This window comes from Pararge aegeria, chromosome 17, assembly GCF_905163445.1.
Source record: "Pararge aegeria chromosome 17, ilParAegt1.1, whole genome shotgun sequence".
In the NCBI taxonomy this organism is placed as follows: domain Eukaryota; kingdom Metazoa; phylum Arthropoda; class Insecta; order Lepidoptera; family Nymphalidae; genus Pararge; species Pararge aegeria.
The window spans coordinates 11186295-11203254 of NC_053196.1; the positions used below are offsets into that span (position 1 = coordinate 11186295).

At 35.9% G+C, this 16960-nt stretch overlaps 1 protein-coding gene across 1 annotated transcript in view; it reads right to left on the reverse strand.

Moving 5' to 3' along the window:
* Nucleotides 1-6737: 6737 nt before the first annotated feature.
* The window catches only part of LOC120630848 (mitogen-activated protein kinase kinase kinase 7-like), a 39060-nt gene continuing 28837 nt past the window's right edge, over nucleotides 6738-16960 (reverse strand). Inside the window, exons 8-10 of the mRNA XM_039900147.1 lie at nucleotides 9653-9837; nucleotides 7960-8070; nucleotides 6738-7543 (exon numbers count right to left, since the gene is read on the reverse strand). Coding sequence (XP_039756081.1) covers nucleotides 7448-7543; nucleotides 7960-8070; nucleotides 9653-9837 — 392 coding nt within the window. The 3' untranslated portion in view covers nucleotides 6738-7447. The remainder of the gene's footprint in view (nucleotides 7544-7959; nucleotides 8071-9652; nucleotides 9838-16960) is intronic.

Below are 16960 nucleotides of genomic sequence, written 5' to 3' on the forward strand. Positions count from 1 at the left end.
TGTTGAACCTTATTATCATCCTGTAGATACTAAAATAGACCTATCAAGAAATTATTATTTATCATCTGTTACGATAGATAATTTAGTTCGGTTTGTAATACGAATTCGTTGCTAGGCGGTGCTTCTTTTAGTTATAAATTCTTGTATATTTTATAGCAGCTACATAGATTTCATTTATTATTATGTTTTGGTTACACAGAAATCGATCGTTAGAGTATCGAGTATTTATGGTTAGAAATTTGCTTTAATACATCTTAAGCATCTTAAGCAAACTGAGATTGGTAAGCAGAAGGTAGACTTATTGTGTTTTGCTTAGCAAAGCTTTTTTTTTAACCTCTACTTAGCGTAACGCAACACTAATTTATTCAATCAAAATGTTTTATTTTATATTTATTTTGTGTTTGCAACTGAAGTTTTAACCCAGTTTCTACTTAGATTACTTATTTCTTCAGAGCTTATTTTATCTATACTATTGGTTTATAGGATTTTGGCTAATAAAGCCTCCTTTATTCCTCACACTCCTCCTCTCACCTATTTAATTTCTCATATTTATTCTCCGCGCTAAGTTAGAAAATATTTGTTATGACGAAATTAGGAACTTTTTTAAAGACCCCGAGTGAATATTTCAGTAGTGCATAATCACTTAAAGCTGGATCGCACAGTACCACACAAGCCCAAGGAGCCCGATTTTCCCCGACTACGATGTAGCAGCGACTGTATAGAAAGTTTTTTACGTCCAAAATTAATAATCAAAAAAATATATATATATATATTGTGCTAATTGGGCAGAAGGTACCTCGCCAATATCTTGTAGATGTAGAAGGCACATAAGACATTGATCAGGGAAAACAATCAAAAGTTTAGAAACATATTTTGTACAATAACATTTCATAAATAAGGTACGCCGGATTTAATTGCGAGTCTTTTTAATTTCCGAATTCAGTTTGAAAAAGCAGCGTTTGTACTGTGCGATCACAAGTAGCAACGTTAATCTTTAACTTTTCACTTATAAGGTTTCAAGTAAACTAATGTGTGTTTGGAGTTATCGTGAATTTATCATGTATGGATGGACGGCCAAATGATATAATTTGGCAACTCTACAATAAATTACTCTGGTGTTAGGTATGTAAATTTGTAAACTTAGGTAACTGGACGTAGCTTTTCTATTCTAAGCAGGTTTTCCATTTTTCAGTTTGCACATTTAGGCTAGGGACGAATCTGAGCAGAATTGGGAAAACTTTGTGTTAAAACGGAGCGGATGTATGCAAGACACATAACTTTGTCTCGTGTTCATTGTTTTTTAAATCCAAGCAAAATCAAAGTAAGCTCCAAAGATCTCGGCCTTACATTGGAGTTCAGAGCGAGAGGTGAACAGTACCCCAAATCTAACATCCAACATTTATGTATGGGTAGAATGTTGAGCAAAACCTTAACTTGTCTTTCATAGACAGTCGCTGAAGAATCCCTTTGGAATTCAGTTCCACACATGCAGAAAATTCTCTATGCTTGTCACTTTAACCATAACTGGTAACTGACAAAGTAATTTTAAGTCTAGGGGATTGCTTGATAACTTGGTTAACAAAAACTTTGGTCAGTGTACAGTTTCTTGCGAATTGCGGGTTACTTTTTCTTGGGTGAACTTGCCGTGTATTCCAGTGTTAAGTGTTGCTTTCATACAAATATGTTGGAAAAGAAAAACTAAAGTTTATGGAATATAATTATCGCGGGATAGATGATAAATTAATATGGTGGCGAAATAACAATAATAATTGTCCCTAGCTTAAAATGTCAGGTTGAATTTAGAGAACCACAAAGTGAAACTTATTGTTTAAACTGCAGCAACTGCACACATCACTTGTATACATAAACATTCCAATCCTCGTTTTGTTTTGAGAACTTTGTACTGGATGACTGCCCAAAAACGAAGTGTAATAGTTTCATGGTTCATGTATGTGAGGTTCTTTATTCTACATAAGTTCTAAATGCCGGAACAAAGTTTCATGTATGATGTATTGTTAGAATAATTACATTATCCCGAGTGACACTGGCTGTAAAGGGTTTAAACAGAAAATCAATATCGTAGCTGGATGGCGCCATTTTGAAATGTGATAATTGTGGTTTTCGCCAGTCATATGAATTCTTTTAGGGAAATAAGACCCATTTATATCCTATAGATCGTCGAATACGAAATGTGGTATTCACATTCATTTAACTGTTGCTGTTCCGATTATTGGGTAATGTGTGGATTTTTATTGCAGTTTTGACAATAAGTACATTGTATATTGCCTTAAATATTGGTGAAGTCTCAATATAGGAAACTTGCGTCATTTTTAATGTTATTGAGTGTAGGAAAATATTTTTAATGATATTTTAGTGCTTATCGTTTAGTATTGTAGGGCTTGAATAGGTATTATTTTTACATCCTACAATTCCATTCACAAGATATATTTTAAGCCCTTCACAACGAATAATAATAAAACATGTTTTTATTAAATAGAATAATATTATTCTAAATTTATGTATATTTAAGTATGAATGTAGCGCTGAGGTAATTCAATAATCTTTTATATAGTTGTACATAGAATAGTGTTTGTCCAGAGTGTCTTCCCTTTACTATGTTGTTTTTATTCTATCCTTGAAGTCTTTTATTGTACTTTCTAATACTTGTTATGTGTTTATCTGTACATAGACAAACGATGTACAACCATTAACTGGTTCTATTTTGTTTGTCCATGTATCTTAAATTGACAACTCAATGTCAATATTTTCAGAGCTGTCACTGTCAGTTTATATGTATTTTATTCATGAAGTCTTCTAATATAACTTAATTGTACACACTTGAATTTAATTTTAAAATTATTTACATATTTAAAGATATTATTAAGAAGACGTAGGGGAATGGATCTTAAGATATTTATTGCATTTTCGTAACCTCAGTAATACAGGGACGCTTTTTAATATTTTGAATAAAATTATATTTTTAATTTTTGTGGTGTCTTGGACACGTTCTTTATGTTGAAGATTTATATTAAATTTCGAATTTGGCTGAATTTTATTTATTATTAACATTTTACTATCATATCAATAAATAAATAAATAGGAGATTATTAATAATATAATTTGTAGGTTAGGAGAATTGGCATGTTTATTTTATCACAAACGATTTTATGTATAAATATAGTATAATGTTGAACGACAAACCAGCTCATCAAATACACATTACATATTATGTTAGGTAATTTGCAGAAAGGTTTGAATGTAAATACTTGTTTAAATATTCGTCCAATCGATGTCTTGTATCGAAAAAGCATTTATTTTTAAGAACAGAATCTCTAATGCATTATTTGATCGAAGTTTGTAAGTGCCAAATTCTGGGATCTTAATTTTGTATTATGACTCGTTCACCATTCCATAGGCAGGTACGATGACAAAATAAAGCTGAAAATAAATTGTATTACAACTGATTGAGTTTGTTTTATTTTATGTTTCTGTAGTCTGCATTTTTTCACATATATTCGATACTTTAATAAAAGAAAAATGTCTTTCCCGTATGGCCTCACCGATGGTTCTTTTATAGTTCGTCCTGGAGCACCCAAAAATCTTAGTTTTGAGGGAACATCGTAGTTACGAACACAGCCGGTAGTGGCACAATTTACAAGCACGTGGCAGAAATGAGCTTGTGGTGAAAAATATCCGGCATCGAGCCCGCCGGTGGGTTGATAATGTCGATGATGATGAACGCCATGTTTATTCACTTAGTTTCTCGATTTTTTTTTTTAATCTCATTTCTAAAATCATTTTTTCTGTGCAGGACACAGCAATGGCGCGCAAAGTATGCTCAGGGTATACAGATCATATAAAATTAAATAAAATCTCCAGTATGAGTTATAAATACTTGAGGGTAGGAATTTAACAACTCTTATGATGCCAATCCTAAAGTTTTTTATAGGTTATACTGGAGATTTTCTTCATTTTATATCATCTTCACACCCTGTGCTTACCCTCTATGCACGCCACTGGGACACAGATAAGTCGGCGGATAAGTTTGGTCATGTAATATAATTGTTGTTTTAATTGGGTACCTCGTGGGCAATGTAGTTTGGCGTTATAACAACATATTACAAAGCTTTTATACCATATCAGAAAGCTTATATTACAATGCTATAATTTCCAGTTTATGACTTCGATACTTTGCATTAATTTGGGCGAAATGTTAATGAAATAAGAAATTAAAATATAGTATAATCATTTATTAAACTTAACAATACTTAATACTACTAATACTATCTTACATAAAATCAAATATGCATACATACTCACATTTCTTTTTATTCAGATAGTTTTTTTTTTTTACTAATTACTAATATTACCAAATTATTTATACAAATACCTGCATTATATGAAAAATCCTTTAAATTCGTGTTCAATCACAGCACTAAAACGTGCTATTAATGAAACTTGTTATATATGTTAAGACTTTCTACAATGATTTATTTTTTTGATTAGTAACAAAAAAAGAGTACATGAAAATTTAATTCGTATCTATACACAGGCAGCGACTTGTTCATCAAAGCGTTTCCCAATAAAATTCGGACACAATTCCCCTAATTACATATAACATATTTCCTGCACTTGTATCCTTAATTATAAATACATACACATTTGCAGAGTCAAAAGGCAAAGGAATAATATTAATATATAAGGAGAATATCACTAGTGCCAATATTGTCTTTGATTCCAATGTCTAACTGACTGATCTTGCCATCCTTTTCAATATGTTCTTTGTGGAAAAGAATAGAATTTATTAAGATCAGCTAATGAATTTTTTAAGTTTGTCGTTGAAAGAATGCAAATCCTGGCATGTTGATCGATCGGATGTTATAACTTTGAAGTGCCGTTAAATTTACGATGAAAATATTTTATTTACAGAAATAATCATTATCTTAAAACACTTTATTTATTTCAAAATATAATATAATAATATGTTTTTTTATCTCCAAGAACGTATTCTTTCTTAGCAAAACAAAAATGACACCGCGAGTTGGTATTTCATAGATAGATTTAAATTATCTTTGGATTTTAGTTGTTTATGACGTCGTAAAGTATGGAACTTGTGGTGGCTTGCACTTCGAAGATCTAATGAATATACTTACATAACCTGTTGGAAGGTTTGAAATTTTGTAGTATCTGCCTAAACATTATGAACGCATTTGCGTGACTTTTCGATCTCTTAAAAGCTTCATTTCAGGGAGGTAAGAAAAACTTATTTGTTCAATACATCAAAAATTTTGGATTGTATTGAAGGTAAAGATACAAAAGGTTTGCAATAGCCTATCGAAGCGGGTGGTTAGACATGAGATCAATATTTAACATTTTCATTCGTCACTAACTCGATGTATATACCAGCATATAGCATTCGAATACAATCGTAACCCAACTCGCAAACCCGCTTTCGGGCAGCCTAGTGGGGCTAAGCTGGATAGCCTTTTCTAATGGTGAAGTTCAGTGTTTAACAGTGAGCCATTAAAGAGATCTGTCCGTGTGAATAAATTCAGCAGTCAATATATAATATCGCAAATTGGCATGCTATTTAGAAATCGTCCGCGACTCGCATGTGTTTTCAAACGACCAATAAAAATGTCTTGTTAAGTATGAGCCTCGCATCAAACTAAAAATAAGTACAGAGCTTTTCCAAAAGAAAAAACAAACAATATTTTAAAAATTAAACTTAATATACTATAATCCGCGAAAAGCAGGAGAATCTGTATGGTGTGATTTATAATTTCTTAAATCTTTATACTCCACACCAAAGAGATCTTCAGCAATGTACCCTCTGTTTCATAATATATCATGGAATTCCGCAAAGTAACGCCTGCTTCTATCCAATAAACAATATTGCTTAAATTCATCGCATTATCACTTTTAATGCAAACAATGTAAGTGTACATAGGCTTTTAGAATATCTTATATAGAACTAGGTCTAAAATATATATAACAGAGAAAATGTTGTTGTTACATGTTAGGAATCTGCATTTTGGAGCTAGAGTTCTTTAAAATGTATTACATAGAAAGATTTGTTGATGTGTTGAGTTTGCATTTAAAGCGACATTAACTATGACTAGAAGGTTTTGGTTAATTCATAATAAAGTAACGCATAAAATGAATTAGTACACGTGAATTTATACATGAATAATCATAAAGTTCGTTGGTCGTATGATAGAATATTACCAAATTTTTGGTCAAACAATTGTCATACATTTTTATACCTTTTTGTGAAGTGATATTTTTATGAGTTGTTGTTTAAATCTTCACATTTGTGCACTAACATTTTCATTTTGTCATTCGGAAAAAATCTGCCACTTTTCTGGGTCTTTATTCGTTTGTCTATTTTAATAAATTTTGGATAACTTTAATTGACGTAACCTTATCCACAATTTGTTAAAATCGACAGACTTTGATAATAATCTCAATCATAATTTCAGTCAGAAATCTTTCTAATCACTGCGGCTTGACGTAGTTCTTATTATTTTAACTTATGAAGATGTAATTGCACAAATGTAAACTAAACGAAAAATGACTAGTCCGTAAGCTTTAGTACATACCCAAGGTCACTTGGGTTACTAGTACACCCTCTATTAAAATAATTTCACTTATTAAGTTTTCATTATAAAATAAAACCTTTCATAAAATTAAACCCTAATTACAACCCTAAATAATAATTATTTAGGGTTGTCAATTTTATGAAAGGTTTTATTTTATAATGAAAACTGAATAAGACCTAAGAGTTATTAAGGGTTGTCAATTTTATTACATAGAAGTGTGTGAATTGAAATATGGTTTTATGGTTGTCACCGCGTAGGTATTTTTGTTAAAAGGAAGCTATTTTTCATTATTATGAATTCTGTTATATCATATTAACCCTTTTTTGAACTACCCTTGTTTAACTTTACATTTGATCTACATAAACGCGTTTATCAGTGTTACATAGGCGCTTAATGGGTGGGTTCAGGTCCCATTTTATATCCCGTTCATTCCCGAACGGACACAGAAGTCAAAATCCACTGTAATAGAAACACTACGTGTAGTTTCCTACAGATACAACAGGAAGTGAAAAACCTTAATAATGGCAGCACAAACATAATAGGCACAGAGTGCGGAATGTGTGCGCGTAACGTCATACTGCGGTCGCGCAAAGTTAAGCCCTATTGAGTTTTGGGCGTTGAACTAACGTTTGTGAACAATCTATGTCTAATAAACTACATGTGCTTAGCTGGGTTTTTGTTGCCAGCAAACTGCCAAACGCTGCTAATGTATGCGATTTCACCCTAAGAAATCATAAATAAAATGTGTTCTTTCACATAAGCGGAGGAATTTGTCCGGAGTTAATTGTTCATAGTTGTCAATATATCGACGGTAGTTCACTGACCAAACGCTATGAAGGGCTTCTTCACTCGTGCGGCCGATCTTCTTGTAGAAGCCAACTTTCGTTGTCTGTTCGCGACAGCTGATTCTTTAGTGTGCAGTATAGTTTGATTAACGAATCCTGAAAAGAACGACAAATATTGAAACCTTCCTTAATATTTTAACATTGGCATTTCCGATAATAGCAATGAATTAATTATTCTACTATAGTGCAGACTATAGTTATCTACTAAAGGATTTATTAGTTGATTGTGATGAAAAAAAATCCTTCCATGACTTGGAAATCTCTCTGAGAATGGACGTGTACACTGCACAAATAACTGCACGTGAATTGCACATGTTCGCAGTTTGGGATGTGTACCAAGAAAACCAATATTGAGTTAGTTTTTTTCATTGAACGCGCGACTTTTTAACCAAAAACCGGAGCATGACCTTGAATCGCAATTCTCATGCCTGAATTTAACTCTTATTATTTAACGCATATTATTATATACATAATAAATAATAAATAGGCTAGAGCTATTATTCAATAATTACCTTCTCGTTTTCTAATTGTATTATCTCTCGTTTTTGCCGTAGCTCCTCGTCATCCATTTCTGCCTCTAGCTCTGATTTGTGTTTGCTCAGGTATGCTAGTTCAGTCTGTATCTGCAATATAAAAGAAAGCGTGGTTAATACAACTCATTATCACAGGTGTTCAAGAAATTAAATTATCACATGCTTCAACGGTTAAGGAAACATCGTGTTATTATAATTTGCATGCCATAGAATGGCAGATTGTAACAGCACGGAACTTGTTATTATAAGATCAAATTGGTTAACCTGCAATCACGCAAATAAAGATTTGAATTTGAATTTGATCCGTGCCCTGCAGTGGGCCGGTAATTGGTTGATATGATGAAAGATAATCAAATTGAAAAACAGAAAGAAAAAGGCTAAAATCTCACTAGCCAGATTCACGATTCAGTAACTTTTTTAAACTTGCTAACTCTTTCAACTCACTACAAAGTATAACGTTGGGCCGAAAAACAAGTTTGGATTAGCCAGTCACTTTCGTTCACTTATATAGTCTGGAATACCGTTGACGGACACGTCAATGAGGCACATACTGATATATTTTGCCAGATTCTGACGAACTAAGCAGGCTTACTTTCCGTTGCTCCCCGGGCGTCTTACAAAGCCAACAAGTGGGGCATGCTATGGTGGTATTTGGTTTGGGTATAACCTCCTTTAGAGGGGGAGTCCCACATAATCTCCATCCTGCCCAAGGGTCGGAGGTAGCCATAAAGATTTTCCACCACGCCAAAAAAAAAAGAGGCCTACTTTCCGCGAACCTTAGTTCAGTATAAAAGTTTACGTTTGTATGATATGATTAGAAGAAATAGGGAGGTTGCATGTGGCCCGTTGATAGACATGAGTTTATGTTGTTTCGTCCGTTTGGTGAAAATCTGTTTGAAAGACATACAGTTTTGAGTTTACGAGCACGAACATTCAGATCTTTAAATACGTGCCCAACGTTCTTTAGAATGTTCCATAGCAACGCAACGTTTGGAAGCAAAAGTAGCTTTCGCACATTGCTTATGTCAGTTGTATAGAATGTGAGTACAAAGTAGCGTGCTAGAATTTAGAATGCATGTGTCATAAACCAATAACGAGATATATTACAAGTAGCAATAATAGTAGATGGAAACGACAATGATGTTTAGTTTTAAATGTGAAGAGTAGCGCTGAAAGAGTAGCATGAATCACACTTGAAGAAGCCTAAGGTGGAGTGCACTTGTCTAGAAGGCACATAAACACTCTTGATTTTAAAGTAGGAATTTCTGGTTAATACATCAGTCTTTTTAAAACACAACCGATTTTACCACAATCCTCCTTAATCCACAATTTAAAGAAAACCGTCCTTAATCTTTATATTTCCTCTATAGTAAAAATACTATAAGAAGGCATCAGGCACTTAAAATGCCTAAGATTCTTGTATTTCGACTGAGATACTTGTTCCGGAAAAGCACAAAACTCGCATCCCTAATCCAACTTCAATTAAGAATGGCTAAGTCAAAGTGTCACACCTGGAGCCATCTGGGTGTTGATCACAAAGAAAAACAAACCGATACCTAAATGTTAATTATTGTCAAAGTTCGCTTACTTAATTATAGTCTTTGGTTGAAGAGGAGCCCATGAGTGAGAAATTAGTTATAGGCTAAAGATTAAGTTGCAATTATTAACTCACTTTAAGGTATTCCTGCGCCAACTGTTTGTGCTCATCAAAGATGCGCTTTGACTCCTCGTTGTTGAGGTCCGGCGATATGGGCCGAAGGTGTGGGTCCAACATCATGTGCATTGAATCCAAGTCCGGGTCAGGCTCGGCCGGCGGCGGCGCGGCGCCTTCCGCGGGTGTCGACCCGCTACTGTTACCTGAAGGAAGAAAAAGTCAGTCAGTTTCAAGGGATAGTTTAATGTGCATTCTTGAAAACGCAAACACAGATGCAGTACCACACATTTCTGGATAGTTGGTGATAACCTTGCCTCCTTATACTTTCTACCGCTGCCTCACTAACTCTTAGAATCCGAATTCTATTGCTTATCAAGTTGAGATCCGATTTTAAAACATTCATATACAACCCAATTTAGGCTAGCGAATCTGCGCTTACGAATCTACTGAAGACAGATAATTTTGAGGTTTATTTTTCTTTTAACCTGTTAGTACTTATATAGTCTCTACGATGTTTAATGATGGCTGGGCGATTGTGGGCCAATTCTTGTACGTTACCAGAAAATTTAGCAGGCTTGCCTAGAAGAATTGTGAATTAACGTTTTGTGAAATTTAAATGGCTTTGTAGGTATTTTGGGTCCTGAAGGGAACCAAAAAATACTATAATTCTAAACAATTATGTTATAGATTTTAAAATTAGTAACATAACATTTCGTTAAAGTAAACGGGTGCTGCACAACTTAAATGAAGTTGCTTTATTTTATGACACATTGCTAAGAGCTAATTTTAAATACCTCTATCACCTATTTAAGGTTGACAAGATTTTTAGTACCAGTATAATAAAGTCAACATTGTGTTATTGCTCTGAACATTTAAAGTTTCAAGTAAAACTAACTCCTTAAAACAACCTTACATAATATATTAACACCACAAAATACTATAAGCACTTTCACTTATGTTTTGATATTATGATACTTTACCTTGAGCTTATTTTGAGGTTTATGGTATAACGTTAATATGCAATAATGCTGCGCTTGACCCCGAGCCTATCACTGATATCTATTATTGAACTAAAATTTATTGCCCACGTTTATCAAAAACGAAATTGAAATGTGGTAATAGTCTAAGTGTAATAATTTTCTAAAAGAATCAGTCGCAATACTACGTTAGGGTTGAGTACGTCAGGAGTTAAATTTACTTCGAATTGCTGATGTCAGAAGTTTCACCTAGATTTCAGCTTTCAGCGTATAACTCCTTTTCCCGCAAATAGATGGCGGCGGCGAACTAAACAAATAAGTAAATTACTATGAGCGATTCATCTGTTAACACTTGCGGCACAATGGGCTATCAACGACACCTATTGTTTATGTATTAGGATATTTATCTCTATTGAACAGCTATCACTTAAATAGAGCAGGCAGAATAAATTACTGTTTATGTAATGTTAAAATTATTTTTCTGATCGGGAACTACACGACGTTCGGTTACACTGGATTACGAAAGCTCGTAGTAACCGCGCGGCTACGAGTGGCAAGGGTCAGGGCGAGTTGACGCGTGAAGCCTACGACGTAGGGCGGCGACACTTCCGCGTAGGAAGTAGACGCGAGAGAGACGACAGTAGCGGGACGGCGGGCGACACTCACTGTAAAATATCCAACTACAGCTGACTGTGTCCCTGATGGTCGTGACGATGCCAGCGGAGGCGTCGCACATGTCGAGGCGGCGCAGGCGCGCGGGGGGCGCGGGCAGGGGGGGCATGGCGCGTCCTCTCGCCTGGAGCGCGCGGCCAGCACTGTCCGCGCACGCCGCGCGCTCGAAATAATCGGCGGGAGAGCCGGGAGCGGGCGGTGCAACAAACAAATCGCCGCTATTCGCGGTGCGGTGACTCAGCGACGTCAGCCCGAGCTAAATGCGGATGCCGTGTGCTGCCGCCCTTCGTGAGGTTTTCTGCCGATTTCGACGGCAGGGCGCGCGTGCAGCTCTCTCTGCAGCGGTCGATGACCTACGCCTCTCCGTCATTGCCTCATGCACTCGTAGACGCCACTATGAGGGTGCCCCTTTTCCGTCATTCTAGTTTTAGTCCTTCATCGTGTAATTCGAAATTCAACCAACAAATGGCTGAAGTTGGCTCTCCGAGGCATTCGCGCATTGGCGCAATAGACAATAATAAATATAGGTTTGCAGGTTACACTATAACACAACGCACGACACGCGTTTAGACAAACCTCACTTGTGTTGGTTGTGTGTCAATCCTGTGTAAGCAGACCGTTACTGAATTCCTAAAAACTATATACGCAAAGCCACTCTTAATTTACAGATGTCAACTTGGATCGGGAATACTGTAACTTGAACTGATCAATAAAGTAGTCTAGTGTAAGGCTATGCCCGTTTTCAGATTCTTAGGATACATTTCATCAATCGATTTTCACTATACAACTCATATAACCAAACTCGGGTTAAGGTTTTTGCAAGAAAGTTTGGTAGTTTGTGTTTGTATTATCATATTTTTCATTCTTCGTGTGTGGGTGTGTGTGTGTGTGTGTGTGTGTGTGTGTGTGTGTGTCAGTTTCAGTTTACGAGTTCCCTGAACACTACGCACCGGCAAATAGGTGTCGTAACTTAAGATGGCACTTAACGTCATTAGCCATTAAGTAAGAGTTGGTGAAACATTTTTTTCCTGTACGCATCACTCAAATCATTACGCATCCGCCGGAATCAGGGGATACCTACTACGAATATTTTTCGCATGCCCATTGCCCCGGAATAATTTACTTTTAGGACCATGCAGTATCGCAGGCAAAGCAAACGGTACTCACGGAGCGCTTGTGCCACGTTCTGGCAAAAAGTGCAGTGCGCAAAAACAACCGACTTCGTCGACACATGACAAGTGTAAAAGACAATTGAAAGTGTCTCAACGTTTGAATTATGTATTAGTAATATTTTGTCACCTAATGAAAACGAAGTGACAGAATGCAGCTTGGCATCCGCTGCGAATACCATTTGACTTCGGCAACCATTAAAAGGATCTACGAGTGGCACATAGGCTACGCACGGTTTTCAGTTGTTTTTTTTTCTATACACACTTTAAGCCCCAATTGTGCCTGTAATTATACCGGCAGCCACACCCTGCAGACCGATACACCGCTGCTTGGCGGCAGAAAAAAGCATGACGGTAGCACAGACATTGAATAAATGGGCAAGCATTACAATTTCCATAAGAATAAGATCAATAAAATTCTTGTAGACCTATATTAGTCTTGTAAGAAGAATTAATACAATTAATTTTTCCAATTTTAGTGAAGCCATATATAAAACAATTTGTATTACGATTATTGTAAATTCTGCTGTAAATATAATAATAGACGAATAGAAAACGGGGAAGAGAATCGCACTTCCCCATCGCAGCATATTAATATAACAGTATCAAAACTATAATACATGCCCTTAGAAAATAATGGAGCCGACCGCCGCGTCGTGCCAACATCGCCGTTTTAATAGCTCATTACTCTCGGAGTATAACTTACCGAGTCTTAAAGAGTGGCCCTGAATAATCCAATGCATGAATTTTAATGTGCACCGGAAGTACTATTTGTTTTAGAACCGCGGCCGACCACGTAGTAACCGGAAGGGTGTTTTTTACCAGACTACTGGGAGTAATGTGTTTCATCATCATTTACCCACTATCCACCCCCTGCAGGAAACGTGTCTCCTCTCAAAATGAGAAGGGTTTAGGACCGCGCTGGAAATGTTTTCCTTCACCGTTGTAGCAAGTGATATTTTAATTGATTAAAAAAAATGCACATTTCGAATGACAGATTGGAACTCGGCAAGTCCGTGAAGCCGAAGTCCTAACCTAACTAAGCTATAACTTCCAGTAAGTATAACTTACCAAGACTTAAAGAGTGCCCTGAATAGTCATCAATTTTAATGACACAGAAGTTCGAAAGTACAGTACATGCAGACTACGAATTCCTTTAAATATAACATCTTTGTTATTTAATAAGGGCTTAAAACGTTTTATAGGTTTTTTTAAAGTTGAATTATTTACCCGCTTCACAAATTCACTGTAACAATTTTGAAGTTACGCCACATTTATTAATAAAATGCCTAAATAGTTGAAAATTAATAACAAATGCATAATATGTCCATAATTAGCGTACTAGTGCGTTAATTAGCGCGTACTCACTAAGCGATGACAGGGTTAAGGCGTAGTCCCGCGCTCCTGTTGATAGATCGTCTCCGGACGATCGTTAGGTCATAGTGGATGACTCATACACATCCAATATCATGACAAAAAACTTCACAGCATTAATAACATTCGAAACTTCAGTAACTGAGCTTCGTTGAGATTAATATAATTATTAAATAGTGGTCTTGTGTTAAACTAAACTCTCGAATGCGTACAGAAAACTTTTTATTAAATAAAAAAAAGTTATACCTACTTATTTATATTATTTCATCTTATTTGGAGTATATCATACTGTACGATCAAGTTTAATGAATGCCAAGTGCTAAACGAGACTTCCGAGTTTAAAGAAGATTTGTTATGCCGATCCCACTTCGTTCTTTTAATTCTTTATTCCACCACAAGTTTGCCCTAGACTGCAATCTTACCTGGTGATGAGTGATGATGCAGTCTAAGATGGCAGTGGGCTAAGCCCTGTTCTAATCGGCTGATCCGTTGTAATCGGCTTCTGCTTTGAACGCTAAATCGCTTTGCAAGTCTTTTTTGATAGGGTTACTACCCTACTTTAGCGAGAAGCGAATGCCAGACGTCGTACAAGAAAGACAAAAAGAAAACATATAATCAAAGATTTAATCTAAGTATGATTCACGGCTAGATCAAATAATTTGGACCTGTTTATCTACAATGCAGATTCAATTTGCGAGCATCAATATCTAAACGTCACTCATGATGAAATAGCTCAGGTGTCACACACTCAACAATTTAGGATAGGCTCTAAAAATGACAATGAAATTTATTTTGGCAAGACCGACAGTCTAAACCACCACACCGTGCACTTTAGCGACGTTATTTATATCGAATCTAATAAATCACTGCACTCTTGTTCTTATTATCTTTGACTAGTCCAATACCTTGAGAACAGACAGGTTGCGTTTAGATAATCACGTGAGCGGAATTATTATAAGCTCTTATAAGATGCCGTGGTGGAGATTATACGAGTATTGGTTGCATGATTCAATAAAACCCATCAAATACGGATTACTCATGCGTTCGCTCGTAATTCGGGTACATTTTTCTTATTTTATTCCGAGAAAGAATCATGGACGTGATCCTCATAATTCGACGAGAGCCGTGTGCGTTGTATCGATTGAGTGACGTCGTTAATCTAATGAAGTATATCCCTCTTTGATCGGCGGCATTAATATGTTTTCGTTTTGGCGTCGGGACGGTACGCAGACCACCGAAGTGTGCAGACTGCTCTGATTGCGTCAGAAGTTGACACGGAAACTGGCCATGAACTGACAGTCTTTTTCTATTAGACAGTATTTAAATACTTTAAGAACGAAGGCAAGGGAAACGTCTAGCAAACTAATCTTGACGTTGACACATTGAATTGATAGTGGAAATGTACGTAGAGTGAACTAATAATAGAATGAAAGAAATCGAGATATTTTATCACGACAGGTATAATTAGGCAGTTGAGATTGAAGTGTCGCCTTGCTTACTTTAAAGTCGAGTGCCAAAAAATCCACTGAATGTCCAAACTTTTAATGTTTGAATCACGTTCAACGTGACAGGGAATTACGTCGTACATCCAAGCCTTTAAAAAAAGTCTGATTCATCCGAGACACTTTCATTTGAGCCGGAAATATCTGCAGCAAATTTAGGCGTCCTTGTGTACAATTATAAAATAAAAAATACAGGACAATAATACATGCGTCTCAAGTTAGCGATGAGACAATGCGGACGATTTATGCTGCGCTAAATGTAAATGTGCGCGATTGAAGACCGTATCTATGACAAAATTTAAATTACTACAGGTTATGGAGATCGTAAGAAGTTAAATCGTTAGTGAACGTAACTGATCTTAGATTAGTTTTACGATATGAATGATATCCTTTTCTCTACTAAGCGCTACATAATTTTTCTTTCGCGAATTATATTCCGAGTACAAAATTTCACCTACAAGCCGCAGTGGATTTCTCTTGTGTGTGATACTAGTCACTTTAAAGAGGCATAGAGTCACTTACTGCAGCATATATTTGTAGTGCAGAAAATATTCGCGCAAAATATGCATTATTCTTTTTACTGTGACATTATAATTGCAATTGGCTGGAACTCTGTGATTGCGAGTTTTACAGAAAAAAGACGCGATCAGTATACCCAATTGCTGAATAGCTAGATAGTTGTTTGTCGGCATAAGACAACTCATCTTTGTGGTCTCGAAGATCTCATAAAATAGAGCAAATGAAAGAGGTCTGCTCGCTGTCAGCGAAACATAACATGGTATTTAGAGCCTATTGTAAAGAGGGCAGTTTACAATTCCGTGCCAAATTCTACGGTAAAATCAGATCTGGGGCAGTCTCTGTTAATGTGCTATATACCTTAGTGATCGTATCCAGATCACATCAAAGAATTGCTTGACTGAGATTGTAGATAGATGGCATAGATGTACGATCGATTGCTCTTATTTCTTAAGTACCCTAAATAAAAATGTTATTTTTAATCCACTACAATTAACCCATTGATTCCAATTTCACCGGATGTAGTCGGCTTTTTTAGGCGATTTATACTTAACCTATACCCCCTATGGTTTCTAGGTGTCGTACCGGAACGCTCTATCGCTTGGTGGCACTTCTTGCTGGTAGGATGGGAACTAAACACGGCCCAAGCGACCCAACCGACCAGACATGGGAAAATTCAGAAATTTAATAATTCAAAATTGCTCCTGCCTTGAATCGAACCCGGAATACGGCCAAACTACAAAATACCACAAAATACGCACGTTTGGCGAAATTCTAGACAACTTTCACTTCCGAACAATTTAAATTACACCCAAGGGTGTATTATAAAAAGCTAGTCGTGATCGGCTGATCTAGATATTTTGATGTGTATAACTAAGTTATTCTTTGAGCACTGAACTATAACTACGCAAAAAACCATGTCAATCTCTTTCTCTGTGAAAAAACCAATACAAATCTATCCCATGTCATTTTTCGGTTTGAAACGTAGTCTATGCGTTTATAATTTATTGTTTATTCCAGATTATAACAACGTATAACCGAATTACGGAATAATGTTAAAGGATGCATAAGTATAGTATAAGTATAAACAAATTACAAGCAACGCGTATTCAATAA